A 16,661-nucleotide genomic window follows, 5' to 3' on the forward strand; every position below is an offset into this window, starting at 1 on the left:
TTTGTCTATATGTGCCCTGTGATTGGCTGGCGACCAGTCCAGGATGTACACTGCCTCTCGCCCAAAGACAGCTGGGATAGGCTCCAGCAGTCTCGCGGCCCTCGTGAGGAAAAAGTGGTAGAAAATGAATGGATATACTATTTGTGTGTGTTTTGGTTGAAAATACAGCACAAAGAAGAGAAAAGGTGAAGGACAAGAGGAAGAAGAGGAGGATGTGATCGTCAGAGGTGAGAGAGGAAAACGGGAGGAAAGAGGAGATGGGAAGCAGTTGGACAGAAGAAGTGTCCTTAGGAGCAAAAAAAAAAAAAAGGTCAATTAGACAGTTTACAGGCTGGATCTCACTGAATCACACACCCACACACACACAGGTTGGTGTCGATTTCATTATCCTGCCACAGGTTATGCCCAAGAAAAACAAAAACATTAGCAGGGGACACTGTGATGTGATAACAGTAGCTTAGAATAGCAAAAGTTTTTTTTTGTTGTTGTAAAAGTGAAGCACTGCAAAGACCAAGAGACATCAAATGCAAGACTGGCGAGTGATACGAGCGGAAGCGGAGGATGATTGGGTAAGGACAGGCTTGACGGCTTGTCTCCCGTGGCAACCTGATGTTGCTGATGGACACACATGAACAGCCATGAATATTCAGGAAGGGAAGGATTCATGCTATATTCATGCCATTTTCAATTAAGCATGCTTCAATTACACAGCCACTGTTCTGTTTCACATCAATTAATGGCTTTTTCAATTATACATATTTGAATTAGACACAGGCAAAGACAGGACGCTCTTTAGTTATTTAAAAAGAAAGAATGATTGTATTGTCCGTAATGTGGAAGTCATCTGAGTTATTGAAATGGAATTTTAATATGATCTTGTGGTTTATTCTGGTGTGCAAACTGGAGTCCAACTGGTCGGTCATTTTATCAGATAATCTGAGCCCCAGTCAAAGTGAGTAATGCTCACCTTGGACTGAAGGACACAAACACCAAAGACTCCACTCTGTGTGGGCTGCATTGGCGCTCAAGATGTGATGGACACCACCACGCCCCGAGAGACACCCCTGCTGACCTTGAATGATCGATCCAGCTGTTCCACGTTGATGCATTTTCTCCCCCTTTTGTCACATTTTAAAAAATGGGAGTCAAATATCCCACATTTAAAATTCTATATATTTTATTTTTGTGTACAAATAAAATATAGAATTAAAATATTATATTTCTATAATATATAAATATTTTATTGGAAAAAATGAAAAAAATACTACTGCTAATAATACATGGCTATAATTGAAACTTAAACCCATGCAAAATGATAACACAAATTTTCCAATGACAATTTTAAACGCACATAAACGCCAAATCAAGACCACTGTTCCCAAAGGCACAAAGTGGCAGCAGCGAGACACCACACAGACACCGTCTTCCTGTTTTGAGTTCTTTCTTGTATTCGATAGTTTCTAACTTTATCATCAAAATGTTGGCACTTGGAACCAAATTCCATATGGTGCAATCAGTATCAATCATTTACAGCTTACCTCTTTAGACTGCAAATAAACACTGTAGTGAGACTTCAATGGGACATACTGTATTAACCATCTTTGAAGTATGACAATCCACCCCCCCCACCCCCCGGCCGCCTGCAGAGGACTGATTTGTGGTCGTGCGATTGACAGAGCGCTGCAGCCAGTCAGGCGAAAGAGCGCTGCCTCCCCTGAACGCTATAGCCAATGATATCGCGGGGGAGGGCAAGTTGATGCTAATGTGTTGGCAAGGGAGACGCAGCGGTTCATTCATCTTCTCCCTCACTCAGAGAGGTGAGTTAAAACGGAAAAGCTCTATTTTACACCAATTTTGGAGCTGAAAGGCTGTGCCCAGAATAACCGAAGACAAAAATAACCAAAAACCAAAAACTACAAGGAGCATAATCCCTTTTCCCAAAACCAGCAGGTGAGTAGAGGGCATCTTTTTCCCTGCTGTGGTACTCCCTTTACTTACTAACTGTAGTGGTAGCTAATGGGTGCAATAAGGCAAATTAAGGCTGTAACAACATGAAACAGACAGGTAGCTCAAGGACACTTTAAGAGGCATCTAATCGGTAAACATGCAGGGTATGCTGCGTTTGTGTGCATGTGTGTGTGTGTGTGTGTGATGCACCTCTGCACTGTTTTCTGCCTCTGCATTGATCCGAGCATGAAGCTAGTGATGACAGCATTGCCCTTGATGTTCTGCAAACACACACTTTTCAACAAAACAAGGCTACAACTGTTTATCATATACATGCATAGCATGTTGGTGCATATGTGGCGTTTGTGTTGCATTCAAAGTAATTTCAACATGGCTTAAATGGCCAGTCTTCTGAGGATCAATAGCTTGGGAATGTATCATGTGTGTGTGTGAGAGAGAGCATATGACTGGTAGCCTTCAATGCAGCCACGCATCAAAAGGTCACATCAGATGAGCTTTGGTGTTATGGAAAATGTATGTGCACGCGCCTGGCTGGGTATGTATTGTACGGTATGGTACACTGTAGTGTTCATTGATCAGGCTCATGCCCGCTACACATTCGTATAGGAGGTCTAATTGCATCACAGCCAAAGGGTGCGCATTACGGTGCGGGTTTCCAAACTGCAGCTTGAGTTGCAATTAGTTTGGGAATTTTTACAAACTCAGTATACAACTTATTCTTATATAAGTTCATTCATTCATTCACTACCGCTTTTTCCTCACGAGGGTCGCGGGGGTGCTGGAGCCTATCCCAGCTGTCTATGGGTGAGAGGCGGGGTACACCCTGGACTGGTTGCCAGCCAATCACAGGGCACATATAGACAAACAACCATTCACACTCACATTCATACCTATGGACAATTTGGAGTGGCCAATTAACCTAGCATGTTTTTGGAATGTGGGAGGAAACCGGAGTACCCGGAGAAAACCCACGCCGAGGGTGGAATTGAACCCTCGTCTCCTAGCTGTGAGGTCTGCACGCTAACCACTAGAACACCGTGCCGCCCTATACAAAAAATTGTGTCTGCTAATTCCAACATAGAAGAACTTTTATATACTCATTTATTTACTCAACTGCAAAGAGTACACAAAAAAAATGTTGCAAAATGGATGTACTTATATTATAACATAATTTTTCCCCAATGTAAACATAAACAAAGAGAACAAATATTGTCCCCATTTTAGCTTTTCCTGGTTGCCATTTGTCACCAATCCCAATAATTCCCAATGCAGAAATGTGGTGCAGGTGTTTAGCCGCAGGTCATTTCCTAAAGCAGTGATGCTAGTAATTCCTCTCTTCACCTCTAACTGACATATGGTTATGGCTACTTCCCAAGCTCCGGAAATACCTATTGATCCTTATTCTATACAGCAATATGTGACTTTCCTGTGTGATTGTGTGTGTGTTTTTTCCCCCTGTGGCATTGACAGACAAATGATGCTACTACTGCAACCTCCGCTGTCCTGCATTTTTACTACGTCTGTCTTTTTATCTCCATCTGTTTTCAGCATGCGGCCTGGTGTACACAACACATCTGTGTCATGCATCGCAGGTTTAGTCAGTGTGTGTGTAGGTGTGTGTAGGTGTGTGAGGTGTGCCTCTCAATGATTGAATCTTTGTCTTGTGTCACATGCTTTATTACACAGGGAGACCGACGCTGGAATAAGGTGTGTGTTTGTGTGTGTTCTTGTATGGACGCACATACTATCCGTGTGTGTGTGTGTGTGTGAGGCCTCTGATAGTGGACGATAAAGGAATTGGGGTGTGATGGACAGCGTCGCTTGGTGGGAACCGCAGAGCCTCTTGAGAATTTAGTATGATATTGAACTTTTAAAAGTCAAGATAGATTTTTAAAATGTAAATTAGCATCCCTTTCATGCGTCAGGAATGGATGTTTTTTTTAGCCTTGGTTGGGCTAAATCAGGGGATGCCTTCACATGCTAATATTTGTCAGCATGAATCCTGAACTAGCTCAGAACCGCCTCCGTTGAGGCTCTGATCCTGAGATTTCTTCAAATTGATGGTAAGCAAATTTTACTATGAAAGGGGACTGATTATGCCTTTAGCACATTTCTGACCTATAAATGTTGTTACAATGTTGTATTCTCGTGTTAAACGATGACAGAGTTTTGGATGGCTCTGCACGCTAGTTTTTTTGTTTTAATAACACGGCGTTCTACTGACGTCAATGCGATGCGGACTTGCTGCAGATTGCCTGCACTCAGTAAAGGCAGACCTACATATCCGGTAGTCCACGGGAGCGCTTGGGAGTGTGACCAATCACAGCAAAGTGAGCGTACCTAGAGGAGGGCCGAGGGTCTATGGACATACAACGTGCCCGGTCATTAGCGTAATGCAAATGTGCAATATTTCGCGTGATGCAAATGTGCAATATTTCCATCACTGCCTCTGTTACTACCTCAATCAATCAACCAAATACAATACACATTCATTATTACAGTCATTATTTGCACTATGACCCATTTATCATTGCACTAAAATTAATATATCTGCAATATGTCTGTTTCTGCATATGCTCCTGTGCAATACTATGTGTATATTTTGGATATCTTGTATACGTATATGTTGTATATATCTTGTTTAATTGTCTTTTTTACTCTACTCTACTTTTATATACTTTTATACTGCTCTCCAATCTCGTTGTACATCTTGTATAATGACACTAAAGGACATTCCATTCCATTCCATTCCAAAAACTGCAGAAAGAGGTGCAGAATCTGGAAGATCTAGAAAGCTTTCTCTGCGGGTTATTGTGTGGAGCTTCTCTGTAGGAGTCCCCAATGCAATACATAGCGACTAAAATGAACATAATCGGTCCCCTTTAATGGAAAAATAGTACAATAGTCAAAGCGTAGCAGGAAACATCAATGAAAGTTAGCTTTCAGGCAAACGTCACTATCACTACTCCTGCTGCTAATGGTGGCTGATGTCTCACACTAACATCAACGCGGCAATTGGCTCAACATGTGACCCTCTTGTTTTCACATACACGCTGCAGCTGGACTCCATCATTGATTGGTCTCAAGCATTCACTGGTGTTTTCCCAGAGCTTGTGTGTAGTGACGCTTGTGTGTAGTAGCAACTGTTGGGATACGTCAATGTAGACGGCGTCAGACATTGTGGTGTACGCTTCGTATTCTTTCACAGTTCATGGCAATGTGTGCCGAATGACAAACAAAGCGCTCATGATTTGCTTTTGATAAAACCCAGACAGCAGAAAGTGGACTGGACCAGACCCAGTTGGGAAAGAGCTGGTCTCAATTGGCTAATCCATCATTTCTTGCTCTACTGCTTTTTGGCAGCAACAGTGTGTTGTCAAGACAACACACAGTGGTGACTGTGGTGACCATCCATTCATTTACACAGACAATTGTAGATGATCATGGCTCGGGCTGGTATTTGACTGGCTTCCTATTGATTGTTCCTCTGTCGGTCCATTGTACTTTTTCCACTTGCACAAAGGTTATTGCCGATACATACACACAAATGACCACACAGGGGAATACACAGCATGTTTTTGTACATGCTTTCCAACTCAATTACAGCTTTAGCCAGCTAATCATTTTCAGTCGCAGGGACACTTTTCCTCCTAGCTCTTGGCTGCCTCCAGTTAAAGGCTGAGTGTCGTAATAATGAGTGTGTAGGCGCACCTTCTGCCTTGTGACCTTGTTTGCCTCCTCTCACACTGGCTTATGTATGAGACATGTGGGGTTAATGTAGCTGGCTTTATGTAACTATTACCAGAAATACTGCTATTAAAGCCTCTATTCAATTAACCACAAAGTCTCATATACAGTAATCCCGATCACTATTAGTGAGCCTATTTTTAGGAGAGAGACGGGGTACACCATGGACTGGTCTCCAGCTAACGGCAGGGCACATATGTTCACACTCACATTCATACCTATGGACAATTTGGAGTGGCCACTTAACCTAAAACATGCATGTTTTTGGAATGTGGGAGGAAACCGGAGGACCCGGAGAAAAGGTACACACGCATGATTGGGAATGAACACAGAGATTCCCAAGTGGAGACTCAAACTCGTTGTGGGGTGGGTGTGGTGTATATATAACATGCAAATGTGTCTCTAGTTAGCGCCGGGTCAAAAACAATGACCTTATCAGCTGTGGCTGTAGTACACCTCCTGGTGTACTATAGTTTTTAAATAACTCAAGATGGTAGTAGCGGGCGGCACGGCGGTCGAGTGGTTAGCGCGCAGACCTTACAGCTAGGAGACCAGGGTTCAATTCCACCCTCAGCCATCTCTGTGTGGAGTTTGCATGTTCTCCCCGTGCATGCGTGGGTTTTCTCCGGGTACTCCGGTTTCCTCCCACATTCCAACAACATGCTAGGTTAATTAATTGGCGACTCCAAATTGTCCATAGGTATGAATGTGAGTGTGAATGGTTGTTTGTCTATATGTGCCCTGTGATTGGCTGGCCACCAGTCCGGGGTGTGCCCCGCGACCCTTGTGAAGAAAAAGCAGTAGAAAATGAATGAATGAATGAAGATGATAGCAGCTCTATTTGAAGTGCCATCCAACAGCTTTAGGTACCTCTACTAGCGCTATAAAATGTTGCAACTCAGCTGTGTGAAAGTCACACCTCTGTTGATCGCGGACGCACCGCAGCCAATCACCAATCATGAGATAGCGTCCTTCAGAAGCGTGCGATGGTGTTTAAGCAGCATGTCCAATCAGCTTAGCCAGACGGGGAGTGACGCATTTGCAGTCTCCCACACATTTGCAGCTCTGATTATTTGTGTTTACTATCAGCGTGACAGCTAGAATGAGACAGCAAACAAGTGTTAGTTAAGGCTCCCCTCATTTGTCCAACGCCTGTTGCTAGAATTTCCTTCCGGATGCCTCCTTGCATCAGTTTATCTTTGTCATCTTTTCACAAGCTGTCTGCCCCCAACCACAGAGATGGGATTTCACAATGAGTCATCACAACATATTTTCTTGCGTCATGACACAACAGCACGCATAATATACCATGGCGACATAGTTACAGAAGAGTCATACATCTCTTGTATGGGATTGCAGCTACAGGTGTTCCTAATGAAGTGGCCAGCGAGTGTAAGCGAGTGTGATGCTGTCACCACCACCCAGCACAGCAGCAGCTCGTTGCCACGCCAACTGAATCCTTTGATGACATGGGTATGAGTTGGCAACCAGAGTTGTATATTAAAACATAACACATCTTTAGAGTCACCCTCGGCCATCTCTGTGTGGAGTTTGCATGTTCTCCCTGTGCATGTGTGCGTTTTCTCCGGGTACTCCAGTTTCCTCCCACATTCCAAAAACATGCTAGGTTAATTGGCGACTCCAAATTGTCCATAGGTATGAATGTGAGTGTGAATGGTTGTTTGTCTCTATGTGCCCTGGGATTGGCTGGCCACCAGTCCAGGGTGTACCCCGCCTCTCGCCCAAAGACAGCTGGGATAGGCTCCAGCACCCCCGCGACCCTCGTGAGGATAAGCGGTAAAAAATGAATGAATGAATGAACTTTAGAGTTAATTCAAGCTACCGAAATATTATCCATTAATGCACATTTCTTGGGATTTCATTCTCTGCGGCTGTTCCTTTTAATGAAGTAGTAATTAAATCAAGTGGTCATAAAGTAAGTATGTGCTATTAGATATCAACAGCTCTTCTCCACATGTATGCTCATTCATGCTCACATGGGGATGGTAGTCCACGTTCAAGCCAATGAAAAAAAAAACATCGGGACCAATTCCTGGAGAATATTGCTTCTCTTTGCTGGTTTTCACTGAAAAAACATCTGGACGACAAGACTGGACTGTGTTCACACTGCATAAACTGTCTAACTATAATTATTTATATAAACAGCAGAGAGGATGAGGGACAACTGGAAACAGGTGATAATTATAGAGATGTTATTTATGACATGTTGGCCACACAGCCAGGAGATGGGGAAGACCTGGGTCCACATCTCCTCTTGGGCATCTCTTTGTGGAGATTGTGTGTGTGCTCTGGTTTCCTACAACATTCCAAAAACGTGCATGTTAGGTTCATTTTGAGACTCCAAATTGTCCAAAGGTATGAATGTATAGCACAGCAGCATCAGAACCAATGTTGTAATAGTGGTAAGAGGCAGACAGCTCAGCCAGCATCAATACCACTAAGGTGCTTACTGCAAATAACAATATAGCAAGTGTAACACATGAGTGTCACACCATTGAATAGAGTGATCAACATTTTAAAGCGCATGCAGAGGGGAGTAAATCGGGTACAATATTTTTATGTAACATGATTGTACAACCTGGGGGTCTTTGACTGCACTTGAATAATTCATCCAAACCTGCATCCTTGATAAATCCATAGAAGCCGGCTTGTCTACCTCTTTAAGATTCTGGCAGAGACCATCCAGGGAGTAATCTTCATGAACTTGACATTGCCCCCATTCCCCCTCCCTCTTGTGCCGTCACAAGCAGTGTTTATTTTGATTCCCACAAATGGGATTGGTTCCTGATGTGTTTTGCCTCGCCTGGCTACTGGAGCGTCTCGCCGCCACGCAGAGGAAGCGCTTATTATGTGCCGCATTTGGTTCCCTAACCGAGGGGGATGAATCTCATTTGTCTCAGTCGGTGGCCAACAAACATTAGAATTCTACCATGGCGATGAAGCCTTTCGCAATCCTGAGGCTTCAGTTGCTGTATTTCTTAGTCATTACAGATCACAGATAACCTTTTCAGAGCATGTTAAAGCCATAGTGGCCATGAATTAGATTGTCTTTATGCATCGTCCTTTTGTTGTGACCCCCCTGGTGTGGGACATAAATGACCACGGAGCACACAAAGCTCCTGGAATGTACAGTTTTTCGGGCAGGCTAGCGTGTCCTGGTGTGGAAGTGTGAAAGCTGTCAGATGGGGTGGGGGGGGGGGGGGGGGGGGCTATGACTCATGGATGGCGTCACCAAGGCACTGCAGTGGTCCACAGTCATGGGAATGTGGATGTGTAAGTGCAGGTTACTGGCTTATTCAGCAGGATATTGAGACATTTTATGTCCAGAAGAATTATGGAGGGCATTATTTAGCAGGGATATGAAGTGTAGATATACTGTACACTCTAGCCACTGTTTATTTTGTTTTGGTCCTAAATAATTACTTAAAAACACAAAGAGTATGCCACAGGCCATCCTCAATTTTTTATGACACCATACCATGAAATTTAAGACAATCAGACTGTAATTGGCAATCGATCAATCGGATTGACAGGAAATGTTCCTAATTACAGGGGAAGTTATTGGTATAATGATTACAGTTTACATTTTTTTCCCTTTTGTGTCATGTCATACAGTAAATTGTATTTATGGCACATCTTATGGGTTGTGATTAAAATGCTTGGGAAGACATGCTAGCATGCTAGCTGTAATACAGTTTAATAGTCAGACAAATGGACAATGACTTACTATGACTTATGCTAATCCATAGTCCACTGGGCCGGTGCCAGTTGGCGCCAAAGCAATTTACTGTGGCGCCTAGTGTCACCAATAAGGTGCCTACTGGCGTGCAGTGGCTCAAACTGTCTCCCAGCTGGCTTGTGGTGGCCCGTAATGGCAGGAAACATTTAGTTTGGCGGCAAGAACATTTCAAAATGTTTCAAATCTTCCAGTGGAACCAAATGTCACAAACAATCCACCGACTGGAATCCACTGGAATGTAATGGCGCGAGCCAAGTTGCACCAATGATGCTAGGAGTCTACTGGGCCAGTGCCAGTTGGTGCCAGTTCGCGCCAATGCAATTTACTGTGGCGCCTAGTGTCACCAATTAGGTGCCTACTGGCGTGCAGTGGCTCAAACTGCCTCCCAACTGGCTTGTGGTGGCCCGTAACGGCAGCAAGAACATTTCAAAATGTTTCAAATCTTCAAGTGGAACCAAATGTCACAAACAATCCACCGACTGGAATCCACTGGAATGTAATGGCGCGAGCCAAGTTGCTAGGAGTCCACTGAACCGGCGCCAGTTGGAGCCAGTTCGCGCCAAAGATTATTTGATTGGCGCGTAGTGGCTCGCTAATGGCAACATGCTGAGCGAACATTAAGTCTGCGTCACAGCAAGCCACTACCCGGCAATCACATAATCTTTGGCGCGTAGTGGCTCCAACTGGCGCCGGCCCAGTGGACTCTTAGCAATATGAACAATTAGTTGCCCTTGCAAAGATGTTTTACTTGATGGTGGGAATGTTTTTCAACCAATCGTGCTCAAATCTTACACACACGTGCTTGTCATTCGCTCAAAGAGGTGTACCAAATTTGGCGGTGATGGGGAAATGATTTAAGTTACAGTGTTTTTTTGAGTGGGTGTTTTGCATTGAACTGTGTGTGAAATTTCAAGTCAATCTGACTCATGGCAGAACTGCGTGAATGTGTTCACAACATTTCACCCGTTTGTGTGCAGTTGTTCAGGAGTAGAATGGCGACAAAATTAGCACACAAGCTAACGCTAGTAGTACACAGCATGGCTCCTGTGCATGCAGATTCCTGTTTGTTGCTGTCCTTAGAGAGCCATGCTCGTTGAAGTAGACGGGAACAATGCAGTCCCGCTGTGTTTATCAACAAGCACTCTCTCACCTGGATTGATCCCCTATCTCCCGCCCTCTAACCCTCTAGAGAGGTGAGGCATCATGGGGAAACACAACAGCAAGCTGGCCCCAGAGGTCCTGGACGACCTGACCAAAAACACAGAATTCAACGAGGCCGAGCTCAAGCAGTGGTACAAAGGCTTCCTCAAAGACTGCCCGTCCGGCATCCTCAACCTGGAGGAGTTTCAGCAGCTCTATGTCAAGGTCAGGCCTGGGTTGCAAACTCTGATATTGTGGAGGAGGAATTTACAGAAAGACGCCATGATCATTTGCATTGCCTACAGGAGAAATTGTACTTTTTGTCACAGACATAAATATTAATGACTCAGTTGGAACGTTATAGGCTGGGTAGGCTACTGTGACTAATCACCATCCAGTCCGCCATCTTGGCTCTTTCCCCCCCATTTATGCTGAGTCTTATGTTTACACTTTCCAGTTTTTCCCATATGGCGACGCCTCCAAGTTTGCCCAGCACGCTTTCCGGACGTTTGACAAGAACGGCGACGGCACCATCGACTTCAGGGAGTTCATCTGCGCCCTGTCCATCACCTCCAGGGGGAGCTTTGAGCAGAAACTCAACTGGGCCTTCAACATGTACGACCTGGACGGCGACGGCAAGATCACACGCATGGAGATGCTGGAGATCATCGAGGTACGCGTCTACTTTGTGCGTGTTTACAAAAGCAGGAGCTCGGTAGGCATGGGCCGGTACCATATTCTGACGGTATGAAAACCTTGGGCAAACAATAAATACAAATACAATACAAATTCAGCTAAATACAAATTAGCTGAATTATTTCTCAATAAATGATGAATTAAATGTAGTTCTTATTGCAGTCTACTGTGGCTGAAAACAAAGCAAAATACAAATAATTGCAATCAGTGGCTCAAGAAGTTTACAACATGAATAAATAAAAACAAACGTGAAGTATCATGAGTGGCCAGCATCCAGCGGCGTTGTGCACCTCTGCATGCTTCCTTTTGTGTTATCTTTCTGGTATCATCTCTTATGTTACCAGGTCGGTTTTGACCCATGTATTAAATCAGCTACAAAATACACTAAAAACAATAAGTTACCATCAAATTTGGTTCTCTTGTCTTGGTTACCTTTTTAGGCTTCCTCATCCATGAAAATGTTGGTTTTAATACTTTTGGTGTGGCCATGTAGGCCTTTTTTGTCACTATACCCCTCAATTTTAATTTTCAAAAATGGTAAAATGAACCTAAAAAGAATCATATTAATAAATTGAATTATTTTGTTACCTGGCTATTACTGAGAGCTATAGAACATATCTCTTAAATCAGTAAGTTTTATTTTCTCATTTTAGTATTATCACTAAAGAAACATCTATTGTGTTCGGGTCAATTTTGACCCATATATATTCGTTCATTCATTCATTTTCTACTGCTTTTCCTCACGGGAGGGGGGGGGGGGGGGTGCTGGAGCCTATCCCAGCTGTCTTTGGGTGAGAGGCGGGGTACACCCTGGACTGGTCGCCAGCCAATCCCCATATATATTAATGTCAAGAAAAGGTAGAAAAAGTGATTGTTTGCAGTTACAGAACTTGAGTATAAACTGAAATCAAAAAGCAGAACAGGTCCAGATCTTGGTTCACTGTACTTGTTGCCATCCTTTCCATGATCCAAATTGTAAATGTGAAATCAGCCAATCAAATGAGTGAATTCACCTCACATGTCTGGACCTTGTTTTTCTGCTGGTATACTGGAAAAGCGGTCAAAATGAGAATCCCCTGAAGCTTACATGATGAGAAGAGGAGCTGGTTGTCATTGTGTTGGCTAATTGTACACTTGTGATTTCAGTTGTGGCTCAAAATATTGCTTTATAGTCATATTATTATAACCGGGTCGATACCGACCCTAACAACACAGCGGTCATAATTTCATCCAGACCATTTTAAAATGTAGTAAAAAATATTTTTTTGGTTTTATTTGGTTGAAATAGAGTTCCCTGACAAAGTCAAAAAGTCTTGATGCAATAAACAAATGTTATGTGATTCTTTTTATGCATTAAAATGTAAAACGGGTCGGTGCCGACCCTAACACAAGAGGAGGGTTAACAATGGCTACTCCTCACTGCTATTGCAACATTGGTTCTGTTGCTGTCGTGTTGTACAATATACTTACTCATGTACAATATGTCCACGTGTCGCTAGGTTTTTCACATTCCACTTCCTCCTGCACTCCAAATGATTACTAAAGCTATAATTACAACCATCAACATAGATTAGGCGGTTGGCTAGGGTGCCACAGGTCGGATCAAGACGTCTGTTCTTCCCCCCTCGTAGGCTATCTACAAAATGGTTGGCACGGTGATCATGATGCGCATGAATGAGGACGGCCTGACCCCCCAGCAGCGCGTTGACAAGATCTTCTCCAAGATGGACAAGGACCACAACGACGAGATCTCCCTGGAGGAGTTTAAGGAGGCCGCCAAGTCGGACCCCTCCATCGTCTTACTGCTGCAGTGCGATATGCAGAAGTAGACGGCCTGTGGTGGCGGTGGGGTGATGGTGAGGGTGAGGGGGAAAGAGAGGAAATGGAGGGAGGGGGGTAGAGGACGGGATTCTAGGCAGTGGAGGACGAGGAGGAGAATCTCTTTCCTGGCGGTAATTTCTGAACACGCATGAGGTTCATGTAAGTCATGGACTATTTAGAAAACCAGAGGATGCACTCTTATTGAGAAATATGCTTGTTATAGGAAAAGCATGCTAAAAGTGAAATCAGTCAAATCCCCTCCCACTTTGAAGAGCGTTTCCAAATATATATAAATAAAACATGACGTGGGCAGGTAGGCTTTAAGCCAAACGTCATTAAATGCTCATGACGTCATCAGAATACTGCAACAATGAAATCTATGCCACAAATAACCATGAAGCTTACATTATTTTGCAATTATTGTGGCTTAAACGCCATTCTTCTCAATCTGTTAATGTTGCCATTTTCTATTTCCTTCCCCTTTGAATTCAAAACCGTTTACATGTCGACTGGTTTCACATAAGTGGGACTTTTGAAGCATTTAACAAGCAAGTTAATCATAATAAGTACCAAAAAAAAGACAAAAACTGTGTCGATAACGTCAGAAAACAGCTTGTTAACGCTAAAATCGCAATATGATGCAAATAGAAATATTTTCAGAGCAGAGGAAGCCACCTTAGCAGTCTAAAGTGGGCCTAAAAGCAACAATTATGGTATGACAATATTAACTGCAAAGGCCAAAGCTGCCTCCGTGATTTATCGTGGTTTCAACTCTCTTGTCCTCTTTCTGCTTGTTTTGTAGCTTTTCTTCCTCTGCTGAAATGCCAGAGAGGAAGCGCTTTGATAAGAGATGCAGGCAGAGGAGGAACTTTGTTCAACTCCGCTCTGATCTGGAAAAAAAATCAATGTGGGAAAAAATAGCAAAAGGTTAAAGAGGGCACCCCTGGTGTGTATGTACTGTACGTATATGATCATCATGCATGTTGGAAACACACGGCTTCCAAATATCTAAATAGTCCTGAAAAAGCGTCAGGAAGTAGCCTGTCCTCTTCTTCCTCCTCCTCAAAGATGGCTTCCTATGTTTGATAATGTAATTATTATAACATTATATGTACATTATAACAATGGTATTTATGATGGCATTAAACAAATGTAAAATGTACTTCTAGCTTAGAACTACTTTCATAAGACAACACAGCTACAGTGTGTGTGTGTGTGTGTGTGTGTGTGTGTGTGTGTGTGTGTGTGTGTTTGAGAGAGAAAGTGTGGGTGTGCTGGAGAGACTTTTGCAAATGTTTTGTATTTGCACCATTTGTGTCACAAGAGCTAGTTTAACTTTGTACAAATATGTGTGTGTGCAAACGGTCACACAGTATTATTATTCTTCAACTTGCTTTTGTGGTCTGCTGGTACACAGAATGTGTATATATAAGTGTGTGTATGTGTGTGTGTGTGAGTGTGAGAGAGAGAGAAGTCTTATGTATGGAATGTGTTGTTTTGTTCACCGTGAACTGCTGTTCTTCAAAATAAATCCTGGCATAGACAAGTCATGGTTTTAGTGAGGACAGGACAGCAGCTAGTGAGGAGATACAGAGATGAGAATCACAGCGCCACCCAGTGGATGGAAGCTGCAAGTCGAGCTGACTTATTGCAGTTGTACACAGCAATGTATTTTTGTTTTATTAGCACTAGAGCATCAATGCTGACTCTCCCTGAACAAAATAAATCAGTAGCATTTATTTCTATGTTTAAGCAAACAAGCTTGATTTCCCAGAGATATTCACATCATTTTAGCATTAGAGGCAAATAGCAGTTAGTTTGGCAGTACCAAAATAAGCAAAATGAACCCCAAAAGTGGCTCTGTGTGCTTTGTGAGTGAGTAAACTACTGCAATACAGGTGCATCCAGAAAGTGCACTGTAGTACTTATATTCCTACTGATTTGTTAAATAATCCCTCAGAGTGCCCCCTTTGCTGATTAGAAGGGGTGGAGGGGCTGCCCTAATCAGCACCACTTGTCCCCACAAAGAAGAAACATTCAATTTCTTCCCAATTTCCTCTCATCTTTGTATTTTCGTTAAGCCTCTAACTCAAAACCCCGGGAAAAAATAACATTGAAATCTGTCAGGCTTCTATAGTTCAAAACTCCATAGAGAAAAGTCAACATTTAAGTGTCAAAGATGGTCTTGTTTTGGTTGGTTTATTGGGTCGCACAGAGCTAACAATAACAGGATGCATCACTCACTATGACCAGAAATGCTTATGAAATACTGTATGATGAGTATTTATGTTTAGACTGGGAATCATTTGTGCTCAGCCGTGCAATATACTCCTGCACTTGAAGATTTCTTGTAAAATGTCTATACGTCTCGTCATCAGATGCTTGTTTGTTTTCAATATGGCTAGAAAGAAAAAAAGATAATGTACTTATTTTTGTTACATGGATTAAAAGACATGGATGTTGAAACGCTGTTAAGGGTTCTCTATGCCCACCTCATGTTACGTTAGCACACTCGCTCACATATTATGAGTCACTGTCTAGCAATGATGTCACCTTACTGCAGTGATGTCACCCTGCTGTTCCCATGGCAACCATGCAGAGGCCATCAGACAGGCGCGTGCAGCTTTGTCAGGGAAGCAGACACATTTATACACAAACATACTGTCATTAATTTTACAAAAAAGACAAAACACTGCGCTTTATGAGTTATAAAAAAATATTTTATAATATTAATAATTATGTATTTAAAACCCAATCAAAATGGGTGTGTGAATTGCAATTAAATCAAGATAAAATAAATATTTTGTAATTCTTTATAATTCAGGTTTTGGAAAAAAAAGTAACAAAACATTTACTACTGGGTTTGTACTATTTTGCCAGGAGTGAATGTATTTTTCTCTTTCCTACTACTTTCTTTTGAGTAGATATGCCTTTTTAAGTATATAATCGTATTAGGTGCAAATTATTAGATGGTTTAGAAAGGATCAGCTCCAAACTTCCTGCAAGGGTGTGGTATAAACGTTAGTGGGCCATCCTGTTTCCAGCCCATATTCTCTCTAAAACTAGGCTTTTACCCCCCATTTAGCCACCCGCCACGGAACCAATCGATACCAATCTATTCTAAACCTTGCCGGATTACGTTTCAGCTTAGGGGGGGGGGGGGGGGGGGGACATCACTTTTGTCCACAGAGGCCGAGCAGCAGACAAGCTAGTAGAGGTCACGGGGTGGTGCAGTATTCACTGTCGCCACACGAGGGCGCAAAAGTAAAGACTAATAATGAGAACTTGAAGAAGGTAATAGTTTATCCGCAGGTGGAGTTAGTGTACTTTGAAGTACACCTCGTGTTTACAGCTTCACAATGTCCAAAGAAAAGTAGGAAGAAGGAGAACCCCTTTCCCTATGTCACAGCAATTACTGATCATTTGTACACATTACTGTGTTCAATATGTAGTACCTTGATAAGAATGAAAAATAAGGAAGAAGAAGAATGCCGATTGGGTCCCAAAGTAGTTAGTTGAAGAGAGGAAA

At 42.8% G+C, this 16,661-nt stretch overlaps 1 protein-coding gene across 1 annotated transcript; it reads left to right on the forward strand.

Moving 5' to 3' along the window:
* The first annotated feature begins 1,778 nt into the window (after nt 1–1,778).
* LOC131102051 (hippocalcin-like protein 4) lies at nt 1,779–15,613 on the forward strand. Its single transcript, XM_058047530.2, has 4 exons — nt 1,779–1,950; nt 10,665–10,840; nt 11,073–11,288; nt 12,943–15,613. The coding sequence occupies exons 2-4, from the start codon at nt 10,679–10,681 to the stop codon at nt 13,138–13,140; spliced, it is 576 nt and encodes a 191-aa protein (XP_057903513.1). The 5' UTR covers nt 1,779–1,950; nt 10,665–10,678; the 3' UTR covers nt 13,141–15,613.
* Nucleotides 15,614–16,661: the final 1,048 nt, after the last annotated feature.

This window comes from Doryrhamphus excisus, linkage group LG7, assembly GCF_037039965.1.
Source record: "Doryrhamphus excisus strain RoL-2023G ecotype Guam linkage group LG7, RoL_Dexc_Guam_v1.1, whole genome shotgun sequence".
NCBI lineage: Eukaryota > Metazoa > Chordata > Actinopteri > Syngnathiformes > Syngnathidae > Doryrhamphus > Doryrhamphus excisus.

What these genes read in the sequence shown, in the direction of transcription:
- LOC131102051 (XM_058047530.2), top strand. Translation starts at nt 10,679, where the DNA reads ATGGGGAAACACAACAGCAAGCTGGCCCCAGAGGTCCTGGACGACCTG. An exon ending in TTCAGCAGCTCTATGTCAAG is followed by an intron (nt 10,841 to 11,072) that starts GTCAGGCCTGGG and finishes TACACTTTCCAG; the next exon opens with TTTTTCCCATATGGCGACGC. An exon ending in AGATGCTGGAGATCATCGAG is followed by an intron (nt 11,289 to 12,942) that starts GTACGCGTCTAC and finishes CCCCCCTCGTAG; the next exon opens with GCTATCTACAAAATGGTTGG.